At 41.2% G+C, this 13,139-nt stretch overlaps 1 protein-coding gene across 1 annotated transcript in view; it reads left to right on the forward strand.

Moving 5' to 3' along the window:
* Positions 1–13,139, forward strand: part of naaladl2 (N-acetylated alpha-linked acidic dipeptidase like 2) — a gene marked incomplete at its 5' end in the record, with an annotated part of 278,337 nt that overhangs the window by 57,190 nt on the left and 208,008 nt on the right. The window contains one exon of the mRNA XM_080724924.1: positions 6,109–6,376. Within this exon, the coding sequence (XP_080581050.1) occupies positions 6,109–6,376 (268 nt within the window). The remainder of the gene's footprint in view (positions 1–6,108; positions 6,377–13,139) is intronic.

Genomic DNA, 13,139 nt, shown 5'->3' on the forward strand with positions numbered 1-13,139 from the left:
GAGGTGTGTGTATGTGTGTCCATGTTTCTCTGAATTGTGGTGTGGGTGTCTTTCATCTTCATTTGAGTGGTTCAGCTAAAGTTTAGACTCTAGCTAGGCTGTTTGTTCTGATTCACTGACAAGCCTGATGTCACTGGAGATCTCCTTGGCATGCTATGGGGGCTGTGTGTGTGTGTGTGTGTGTGTGTGTGTGTGTGTGTGTGTGTGTGTGTGTGTGTGTGTGTGTGTGTGTGTGTGTGTGTGTGTGTGTGTGTGTGTGTGTGTGTGTGTGTGTGTGTGTGTGTGTGTGTGCGCGTCTGCGCGTCTGCGTGTGCGCACGCGCGTCTTTGCAAACAAACGTTCTCCTCAATTTAGTCCTCTTAGTTTAACTTTGATCCCCCAAAACAGCTTAATGTGTGAGATAATATTTCAATATTATTGCAAATCCCTGATAATGCTTATCCAGGCTTTACTTTTATGGTAATTCACCACATGCCTGAAGAGTAATACAACTTTTTCTTTACTCCTAATACAGTTCAAAACTGAAATTCACATATAAGATTGAACATTTAGTGTTAAACCTATTTACACAATGTCTACTATTTATTTATTAAGGGTCCATTTTCATCAGTATGCATTTTTAATTGATTACATTATTACAGGTATTTTCTCTATTTAACAACATGCTATTTACAATTGCAAAAATTGCTACTGTATATAGATATTCACAAAATGCACGATTCGGTAGACTGCGGTTTTCACAGTTCAATAACCTTTTGGTACAGAGGGGGGTAAAGTACGGTAAATTACAAAATTGCTTAACATCATATTTTGTGTCACAAGTAATGGCCAAAAATAAAGTGCAATTAATTACTTTGGCAACTAAGAAATCTACTAAACAGCAGTATACATACAGTACAGTAGTGTGAATTTCACCACATATCATGCTACAGTACAAAATGTATTGTACAGTATGTACAGTATACAGTAGTACAGTACTGTTGGTGACAAATTAACCTGCTTATCTAAAACATCGGAAAACAGCTTAATCTTAACTGATACTGTACATTTGCCATTGCCAACCTACATAAATGCTCTGATCTCTCGGGTTGATTTGGTGTTGAGATTATACGTTCTGTACAGCACAGTTTGTCTCCCTATAGTTTCCCTAAAGACGTACAGTGAAATGTAACCCCTAGCCTTGTGCCACTTCTGTCCTTTGTGCCAACGTATTTTTCCCCTAGTTTAATTTGCCATCTACAAGACTGCAAACAATATATCTACAGGGTTTTACAATACACAAAGGCACTGTTTATCAAAAGAAAGCACTGTGTGCCAATAGACCACACCAAAACACCAAAGCTCATACCTGGATTCAGATTTCCCATGATGGCAGCCGGCCGTAAGCTCCACACTCTTAAAAATGTGACTAATGTAAATGGGATGAGAGAAATCAAATGTGACTAAAGCGTATGGCAACAGAGAAAATCAATTGTCTCCTGAACAAATGGATGAGCTATTAAAATGATTGTGTGCCATAGGAATATATTATCTTGAACAGCTGGGAGCAGAGGCAACAGTAATTCATATTCCAAGTCGTCTAGGGCCATCTAGGCACATTGTTTCACTTGAAGCTCCCACAAAGGCAATTAAAGCCACTCTCTGTATAAGCCCAACATGTAATTTATCTGCCTGCTCTCATGCTAATGCTTCTTACACAATGATATTATGGAAACCATTAAATGTTTAACAGAACATGTCTTGAAAATAAGAAATGTGGTGGGTGTTTTTTGTGGTCCTTCGCCACAGTAGCCCTATGTGTCTATTATTCTTGGAGGCAAACAGTAAGGCAGTGGTTCTCAAACTGTGGGCCGGGGCCCACCGGTGTGCCACGAAGGTATTGCAAGTGGGCCCTCAAATAATTGGCAAAACACTACGATTTTATTCATAATGTAAAAAAAAAGTGGGCCCTGACCCCGAAAAGGTTGGGGACCACTGCAGTAAAGGGACCTTTAAGGCATCCCTGCTTGGTCAGGAGTAGAGATATTGCACCTTCTGGCACTATTTGTCAACCATAGCTGCCCTATCCAACACGAGGGTCTACATTTCTCAATGGAAGAGTAGGGAGGAGATGACCCAAAAAAAAAGAGTTTTTTATATTTTTATGGTTGAATCTTTTGCCTATTAGTATTTAGGACATGCCCAGAATAGGTATGCTAGTAGGGTTAAAGTCCAGGGTCCAGGGAGACGAGAAAGGAAACAAGAAAAATTACAATCCTTTCATGAAATATTTACAACTGAACAGCCTATTGATAAATACAGTTAGACTCTTTCTCTAGGTGGTGCAGTCAGATATGCTTCAGTAGACAGTATTTAACCAAGACATCAGATAAAGTCGTCTGGGCTTCAGATAAAGACTGAATATTAAACATTTAGAAACAGCCAGAGCTTCTCAGCAGGTGTGCAAAGGTGGCACAGAATGCAAATATTTCAAGATATCCTTTTACTCAGAATAGTGTTAAACATATTTCAAACTAGAAAAGGGCACTCCGTGCCGTCAATGGAGTACATATTTCTTCCAGGCTGGGTTGCCTGGCCAGGCAATGAGTATAGAGTCGATCATGATTCATGATTTCTTTTTGGGGGCATTTGTAAAATAGGGCGCCTCCTGCAAACTTTGAAAGGCATTCATAGCCAGTTGGAGTGGAATTCTGACTTGGGAAATCTGAATGATACACATGTTCATCACATGACTGTTCCGATTTGTGAGTTTTGGAGCAGTAGCAAATATTGTTGCCTCATGATCCAAGGATTATTATTTTTTTACGACCTACAGTATGGTTCAAGAAATAGCTAAAGCAGAAAGCTGCCTCGTACGGCACCACCATGAGGCCAATTAAAACAATGTGAGTGTCTTTCTTACATACTTGGGAGTGTGACTGCAAAGTTTGACGCCATTTGGTCTAGTGGTTTGTGGTAATAGCTGCACAGAGAGAGAGAGAAAGTGAGTGAGTTCTAACAGCATAAAGGTAATTCCACCACTGGGGAGCCAGCAGAGAGGAGAGTGAATGGCACAGCAGTGACCAAGTTGTCCCAGTGAAGGAAGGATTAAGTGGCCAGGCTTGATGGAAAGCACAGACAAAGCTAAGATTGCACATGGGCCAGGACCACAAACCTGAGGGCAACAAGGGCCAGTAGCTTTGAAGATAACGATTAGGTGGGGGCTGCTGCACCCTGGATGAGTGGTGGATGCAGATGACATTGTGTTTGGGGTGTCTGGCTTGGACGAAGTTGCAGTAGGCAGGGCAGGAAATTAATAAAGCTTGTACCCGTAGCTGAGAAACAACTCTGGCAAGGAAGGCCCAGAAGAGAGGTTTTTGTAGAGTACAAACCTTTAGGATTGAGTTATTGATGCAACGAGAGCCTCTCATGGCGGCTGCTTGCCAAGAGATAGCATGCCCTCTCAACTCACTTACTGTAGCTGTTGTCATATTATAACTTGAAATGCAAACAATTTCCATGTAATGAGGATAGGAATAGTGGGTGAATAACACATGAGAAGCATGTCACAGTGGGAAGTGTATCTGTTCTCCAACTTTCCTTGTTTAAATGCCTGCTGTAGTTTTTTTAATGGACATTGATGCACTTGAGTCCCATTACATACTGTAGATTCATAGAATATATATAATTAATATACAGGATACTGGCACTATTACCTACCAACTACATACAGTATGGATTCATATGGATATAATGAAGAACAAACGGAATACCAATAATGTATATACAAGGACCTACCCCTCCTTAGCAACAGTGGGGGGGAAAAACTACTGTAATTGCTTATAGTGGAAATTCAATAAAATTACAAATGTCACAATTTCACCTGGATGCACCCATTTGTTTCCACTGTTACTGCTGCTATAAATATCATAAATGATTCAAAGACTCCCAACAGCTGCCTCCCTACAAAAATCACTCGCCATACACCACTCTATTTCTATATTTTTTACATTGTGAACCGCCTGTGTGGTATCCACCCTTACCTTCCTACAATATCTGACTGCCATTCATACCGTATGTTTTAGTTGTTAAAAGAAAAAAAGATTTTGAATTGCATAATGTGAAAGTCCCATCCTTGTCCCATATTAAGTGAGCTGTTTTCCTACTAAGAGAGACACAGCAAACAGGCACATCCCATACATTAGGCTGGGTGCTGGATAAAATACAATTAAACAGTATATAAGAATACAAATCTGCACTCCAGTATTGCTGCTCCCAAATGCATTTTTACTTGGTAAATAAAGTAAAGTCAAATTGCATTTGGGAGCAGCAATACTGCTGTGCGGATTTTTATTTTTACTTTTTATCTTACCATGACACACCTTAAAATGATTCAGATACAGATCACAGACAAGTTATTTGACGCAGTCTCGTTTTTTGTGCATGGTATACTTTATACTTCACCTCATATGTCCAAAACTGTTACTATAAAGTAGCAGATCGACAAGCTCAAAGGGTGTCACTTTGCACCACATATCGAGCTTGTAGATCTGCTACCTTTTATGTTAATTCACGAAAAAACAAATAAAGTTAAAATGTGGAGATAAGAGGATTCTGACCGACCGCAAAGATTTGATACTGAGGCTTGTAGTTTGTTAACCAACTTGATCACTTCAGTGAGGATATGAGCTGTACTTTATATAGTAGTATGCTTTGTATGCTATGGGGCTATAACAAATATTTGGGTCATACAAATATTTCAAAGCCATGGCTATATGGAAATGAAAGAGTGAAGGCCATCATTCTTAATCTCTTCTTTTGAATGATGATCAAAGTATAATCAAATATTCACAGACATGCACACAGCCTTATACAGTATACAATAGTATAAACAGACAACATAGATGACACACACACACACACACACACACACACACACACACACACACACACACACACACACACACACACAAAATTGGGGACAGAAGCATCAGCAGAATTGAGCAGCAGTCCCAAACCACAGGGAGTACCCCCAACAGCTTGGCTTATAGATGAAGGTCTCCGTACACACACACACACACACACACACACACACACACACACACACACACACACACACACACACACACACACACACACACACACACACAGATAAAGACAGACACACTACTCGCCCTCATAGACATTCGCAGACAGCCTCCCGCTGTTGCTCCCGGGGAGCGACTGGAGAGTGGAAGTGTGTGTTTGGGCCATCTGCTGCTGAGACTGATATAGATGACACACACACACACACACACACACACACACACACACACACACACACACACACACACACACACACACACACACACACACACACACACACACACACACACACACACACACACACACACACACACACACAGGGACAGCAGAGGCTCAAGTGATACAGTAGACTGGCTCAGGAAGTTAGAGATTGGAAGCTGCTCCCGGCATCATGTTTTAAGTGTACTTGAACTAGACATTGAACCCCTACCTGCTCCCGACGAGCAGGTTGAGGGCTTGCATGAATGGATGAATGTGGGGCATACACAGTACATTTTCGAGTGCTTTGAGTGATCGGAGTAATGGAAGAGTTGACGCACACGCACGCACGCACGCACATTTGAGTCAAAAGAATAAATTAAACTCCTATAGTCAAATAAACCATGAACATTGCCCATGTATTGACATTTCATTCATCTAATTAGGGCAAAGGCAACAATATACTGACACCTCTGCTGTGTGCGCGCGTGTGTTTAGTCCTACATTTCTAGGCCTACATTTGTATTTAAGTTAAGAAATAGTGTATTATAATCAAATCTGTATGTATTTATTGAATTATTTGATTACCTTTGGGATGGTTAAAGGTCAAAATTGTGCCTAAAATTTGCTCGATTAAATTAATATTCTTTCACAGATTTAGTCAACATTCTTCATAAACACTATTGTCAGGAATATCATTATGCAGTGCCTCTGTGACATTCCTGAAATAATCATCACTATCAACATATCACTACAATATCAAGGAAAGGAAAGCATTGTAATCTTGATTGTTGATCTGACACTTTTTACATGTGACAAGCTTCTCTACATTTCTCTCTCTTCTAGGTCATTTGACAGCCTATCAGATGACGGTGAAGAAGCCAGAGCCAGGTACCTCTACAGGCAATGGGTGGGACTAGGGTTGACTGATGTCCGTCTGTCCAATCACACGGTTCTGCTTAGTCTGCCGGGTCCCGCCCCCAACACCATAACAGACATGTTCACCCACCAATGTTTCCTCTCCAACGGGATACCATGTGACCAGCGAGGTCAAGCTCAGTCACCCGACCTGCAGTTCTCTTATGCAGCCTACTCCGCAGTGGGAACTCTCCAGGTACGATCAGCCAGTGTTGACATTTTCAATAACAATCAAAATGTCAAATTTCCCCGGGGCATATGCAAATTTGGGTCTGAAAACTTTTGAATCGTTAAACACTTAAAATGTTAGGTCAATTAAGGGTCACTAGCCAGGGCCAAAGCTTCCACCTCTTCTTTCTTGTCTTGTAGAATGCTATGGTTTGCAGTCTTAAAACCCGAAATTGACCTAACAATTGTTTCCCTCGCTACATTTCAGTGCTTTCGATTTATGCAGAAAATTAAGTCTCTGGTTAACATAAGCGTAAGAGAGCTTCACATTTTGTTCTTTGCCAATTAAAGGCGTTAATATTTCAGGCGTGAATTTTGAAGATGTGCTTAAAAAAAGCTGCAAAGTGCTTTCTGACCATTAGGCCACAACCGGACTGGAGTCCAAAATAATGCATGTTCATGGGTGCTGGAATGGGGTACTGGACGTGATGTCACAAAGTTCACCGCCAAATCCTCGGTGTTGGTTTAGCTTCAGAGTCTACCAATGTATTTATATGTTTGTATATTCTTCAGAGATACATTAACTAAGCACTTTAATGTGTTGTTAATTGACTATTGTAAGTTGCTTTGGATGAAGACCAAGAATGCCTACAATTTTCTGACTTTCTGGGGAAATCAAGTTTACTCTAATGAAAGAACAATTCCATGAAACATTGCATTTATTTATAAAATAGAGCAAATAGAGAGAGCAAATAGAGAACTGTAGGAGTGCTGAGTTAAAAAGAGATAGAGATTTATTTGCTTTTGTAAAAAAAAGGTTCCCTGTTCTTCTTTTTCACAAAAATTACAATCAACTTCTCCTTAAATCGTTTACCCTCATCCTCCCCATGCCCCTCCTGTTCCATTTCCTCTTTCGTTACCTTTGCCCTCTCCTCATCCACTTAATACTGTCATTGCCCTCCAGCTAGTGGGGCAAGTGAGGTTTATCAGAAAAGGCCAAAGCTAAAGGTTGCATTTTGTTAAATGTTACTGTCCCACAGTTCAAGGTGCACAGGCTCTGTCTGCAGATCCTCTTTTAGATCCTTGTGCCGTGGCTGCTTGGCCTGAACTGATATGTCACCTTCTATGGTGTGTAATAATACTAATGGGCTACTGCTAATAATAATAGTGGAAATGAGATTAGGTGGGGAAGGAAAGTATGAAGAGGTAGGTTTTGGGGGCATCTTTAGAAGAAGAGAGGGAGGTTGCTTTAATGTGAGTTGGATGAACCATAAAATAGAAAACAAAGCTTAAGTGTAACTGAGACTGTAGTACACCATTCTTGCATAAATAATACATTTGGATTTTGTATCTCAAAATAAATGTGCATATCTTTAAAAAAAGGTGTTTCATGTACATTAACCACTCAAGCCCTATATTCTTTGTATGAATATTATGAATATTACACTGTTTCGCATTGTGATGCATTATGAGCTTGTAGTGTTTTTGCTATTTCTGCTACTTTTGTTTACATAAGGACAACCAAAATAGGGACGCCAGGTTGAAAGTGGTTAAAGGCCCATACCAGCTTCACAGCTTCGGTCATATATCCCGTCATCTTTCCATGTTAATGTAGTGATGCGCGGAAGCGGGGATTGAACCCGGGACTCCCACTCGCCAGACCAACGCACAACCAGTTGTTGCGACCGTCAGGGAGCAGTTTACTACCAGTAAGACTCCCTAATCGGGAGATAAGCGACCGTTGGTCGCTTATCTCCACAAATAGGCCAAAAGTTTGTTTTACCAATTATTACACTCTATGTGAACATTTACATCAACAAATCCCAAGTACTGGTTTTTAGGGGTGCTGAGTGTGGCGCAGCAGCGTGTCATGCATTTTCTGCAGGGCCTTGTCAATGGCTTTGTGTTCTTGCTGCTTTTTGTTGTTGTTGATCCTCTGGAAGCAGCTGTCGGTAGGACCATATATGGATTCTGTTAGTGTGGATCTCCTAACAGGGCATCATCTGGGATACAATCCCTTTTATGCCCATATATGGAGATCCCTAACATAATCCCTTTCATGCCCATATATGGAGATCCCTAACAGAATCCCTTTTATGCCCATATATGGAGATCCCTAACAGCATCCCTTTTATGCCCATATATGGAGATCACTAACAGCTAACAGAATCCCTTTTATGCCCATATATGGAGATCCCTAACAGAATCCCTTTTATGCCCATATATGGAGATCCCTAACAGAATCCCTTTTATGCCCATATATGGAGATCCCTAACAGAATCCCTTTTATGCCCATATATGGAGATCCCTAACAGAATCCCTTTTATGCCCAGTTGGTTGCTAGGGTAAAAAAACATGGTTGCTATGGTAAACAGTTGGTTGCTAGGGTAAACAGTTGGTTGCTAGGGTAAAACCATGGTTGCTAAGGTGGTTGCTAACGTACACTAACAGACCAGCAACAACAGACTGTTGCCACAGCAACGTACACAAAGGTTTGTGTACACATGTGGTGTGATGTCATACTGAAGATATATGACATCACACCGTACACAAACAAAGGTGTGACGTGTGACGTGTGACGGACGGACGGACGGACGGACGGACGGCCGGTGGAGGTTTTCATAGTAAACTGCTCCCTGACGGTCGCAATGAAAACCTCCACCGGCCGTCCGTCCGTCACACGTCACACGTCACACCTTTGCCCTGCTCATATCTCCGCATCAGTATGACATCACACCACATGTGTACACAAACCTTTGTGTACTTTGCTGTGGCAACAGTCTGTTGTTGCTGGTTTGTTAGTGTACGTTAGCAACCACCTTAGCAACCATGGTTTTACCCTAGCAACCAACTGTTTACCCTAGCAACCAACTGTTTACCATAGCAACCATGTTTTTTTACCCTAGCAACCAACTGTTTACCATAGCAACCAGATACGCAGAGCAGGGATCTCCATATATGGGCATAAACAGGTGACATCACACTGATGTCAGATACTCAGAGCAGGGATTTCTCCATAATATATGGGCATAAAAGGGATTCTGTTAGGGATCTCCATATATGGGCATAAAAGGGATTCTGTTAGGGATCTCCATATATGGGCATACAAGGGATTCTGTTAGGGATCTCCATATATGGGCATAAAAGGGATTCTGTTAGGGATCTCCATATATGGGCATAAAAGGGATTCTGTTAGGGATCTCCATATATGGGCATAAAAGGGATTCTGTTAGGGATCTCCATATATGGGCATAAAAGGGATTCTGTTAGGGATCTCCATATTTGGGCATAAAAGGGATTCTGTTAGCTGTTAGTGATCTCCATATATGGGCATAAAAGGGATGCTGTTAGGGATCTCCATCTCCATATATGGGCATAAAAGGGATTCTGTTAGGGATCTCCATATATGGACATGAAAGGGATTCTGTTAGGGATCTCCATATATGGGCATAAAAGGGATTGTATCCCAGATGATGCCCTGTTAGGAGATCCACACTAACAGAATCCATATATGGTCCTACCGACAGCTGCTATAAGCCAACCCTGGCGATAAGGTCTGAGTCGAAGAAATGCTTCTTTCCTGGTATAAGGGTCATTTGTGTACGGTGTGATGTCATACTGATGTCAGCAGTGTGACAGGAGATAAGCGACCAACGGTCGCTTATCTCCCGATTAGGGAGTCTTACTGGTGCTAATCGGGCTGAGCCCAATTAGCAGGGCTGTTGTCGCTGGTTCATGGCTGGTACTAACTGTGGGGGCTACAATCACCCCCCTAATCTTTGGAGCGCGCCCTCGCGCTTCAAACTTCACGCCGTGGACCGCCACACACAACGTGGACCTGTCCCTCACGCGAGGATATCACGCTCCTCGTCCTGCCGACTACGCCAGATTGTAGGGATGCGCGGAAGCGGGGATTGAACCCGGGACTCCCACTCACCAGACCAACGCACAACCAGTCGTGCTTATAGGGCTGAGCCCAATTAGCAGGGCTGTTGTGTCGCTGGTACTGTGTGGGGGCTACACTAACAAAATGTTACAGATCTTACACGAATATTAAAAAATAAAGCATGTGCTTTAGAATTAACAGGCTTGTCAATAAGTACATACAGTATTGTGAGTTGGAATAAATGGGCTAAACATGTCAGACCACTGGTATGAATCTTTATGAGGAAAGGTACTGTATGTTTACATTACATAATATTCATTCTAGTGCTGTACTCTGGAATACTATATGCTTATTTCTTTATTTCTAAATAGGTCATACTCAAGAGGATCATTCTTATACTAGAAATAGAACTTTCGTTGGTAGACCGCCTCTAGTCATTACCTAGAGACAAAAAGATAAAGTGTGCATATTACAATCTTAGATAGTGTCAAGATACCCTGTTTTTCTTTTAACGGAGCACCAAAGAGCTCAAGGCGGGAACCGGAAAATCCAATAGCATGATATTTGCGTCATGCTAGATGCATTGCAAGCCTTTTCACCATCCTTCAGGAGTGTGAAGGTTAATGGCAGTCATTATGCATGTAGTCGGGCCCACACTAGTTCACAGACACCCCAAGATACACATACACTAAGAAATACTGTCGTACTATTTTTAGAGGTTTTTACTTCTCTGCATCCCAGGAACAGAGCATGGGGGCTGAAGGAGATGCTTGTTATTCCCCAGAGCCCATGGCTGGCCTCAGGGCAGATGAAAAGTTGGGACGGTTCTCTGAATACCAAGTTTCTCTCCTCTCCTTTTTTCCCTCCATGCTTTTGCTCTATCCATTCATCTGTCCGTTCGGTCCGAGTCTACCCCAAGGAGGATCACAGTCATCCATCACCAGATTATTTCCGAGCTCTGTTCCTGTGCGCTGACTTGAATTAAGCGTTGGATTGCCGTATCTAAACATGGCTTTTAGACAATTATATATGGCATTCATGATGGATGGGTGGTGTTTCAGGCGAAGTATTGAGGGCTAATAGGTCCTGCTACGGTTTCACTGGTCTTGTGGGGACTATTCTCTTCTAAGGGCTAAGGCTAGACACACAAACACAAAAACATGTCTTTGGGCTGGTTGATTCTCATGTTTTGAATCAGAATTGGCTTAACCACATGAACCCTATACTGGGCATGTCATAATATTGAAAACCTGTGAACATAGGTACACTGCAGCTAAATTAGCTGATTCACAAGCACAATGTGCCGGAACATGCTATTTTAGGTAAAGTAAATTATCGGTTGCCTGTATAACATATAAAACATACAACAGCTATGTCACAATTACATAAGATCCCATACAATTAATTATCCTCCCCCACCCCCACAAAAAAAGGTGTCATTCAGGAATGTTACGTCCGGATCAGTGCACACATCACATTTTAAGATCTTTTGGGGGAATTGTAATGCTTTATCTCAGATAGGTCAGGTTACAGAGACAGGGCAGAGAAGAGAGACACGTGAGACAAGAAAGGGGTCCGATTTTATTCCGTCTCCCCTTGCTCATAAAGAGCACTAACTGGCTGAGCCTCCAGGTAAAATTCTGTATTCTTTCACATAAATACACGTACTTGTAACACTTAATGGTCACAATGAATATATAGTCTAGAGTAGGGGTTCCCAAACCTTTTTGTCTCAGGGCACCCCATGAATATTATTTTTCATCCGAGGCACCCCTACATTAAATCGTCGTTGTCGGGTGGAACCCAAAACCTTCACTTTTTGTGTTATTATTTTAAAAACGATTCAAAGTAGTGAAAATAGGCAATCTACAAGCACACAACGCCTCGCATCGCGAGGTGTTGCTTGCAGATCTGCTATTTTCACTACTTGTGTGACACTTTTGTATGATGAAGTAGGGCTTTTATTTTACCAAAAAACATACACATTTGAAACTTGGAGATACAAGGTTTTTGCCTGACAGTGACGATATTCATAATTTTCACTCCCAGCGCCTTATATTTATATCATATTTTAGTGATTATGTTGTGAGGAAAACATTTAGATAACAGCCATTTTGGTTAGAACTGACTGAAAATAACTTTGTACTTCAGGTTTAAAATGATACTAAATATTTTTTCAAGTGTCAAAATAAATTCGGTCTAGAGAGCATATGAATTATCTAGTGAAGAGGCCTTCAAATTAATACCACTAAGCTAGATATTTCAAAGTAGCTTTAGACATTTTGGGCCATAATGTCGTCTTGATGCACAGTAGGCTACCACATGGTTGAAGATGCATTACTATTATTGGTCCAAATATATGCTTGTATTTTGTGGTGTCAGAAACCATGCTGTCCTCTCTGGGTATGTTAGTTGTACAGTAGCACATGTTTTGATCTGGAGCACATTGTGAGATATTTTGAATATTGTTTTCACAGAGATAATGAAGGGTCTGTGGCCTCAAGCTGAATAATGGTTGGCTATTCCCCATCTCCCCATCACAACCTGTATTACGCACCACCTTACAAAACCACAATGTCACAACAAGCCACCTGTTTTTCTTCTTCTTATTATTATTATTCATTGTATGTGGAATCACTTGGCAGTGTCACCCATAAGCCTGACCTAGGGGCTGGGGTACCACACACAATACAAATTAACAATAATTGGCGGAATATTACAACAGATGGCATAATTGTATTTGATTATTATTTTCCATTTTTCCCCTTTTACTAATCATGTTGGGATTTTTGGCTTTCGATATTTAGGTCTAAACTCTCATCATCCCTACACTACTATCAAATTGTACACAAATATATTAGCTTGTCATTTATAAACACTGATATAAATTTTAAAGGTGATACAC

The sequence above is a fragment of the Nannobrachium achirus genome (assembly GCF_963921795.1).
Source record: "Nannobrachium achirus genome assembly, chromosome: 1".
Taxonomy (NCBI): Eukaryota; Metazoa; Chordata; class Actinopteri; order Myctophiformes; family Myctophidae; genus Nannobrachium; species Nannobrachium achirus.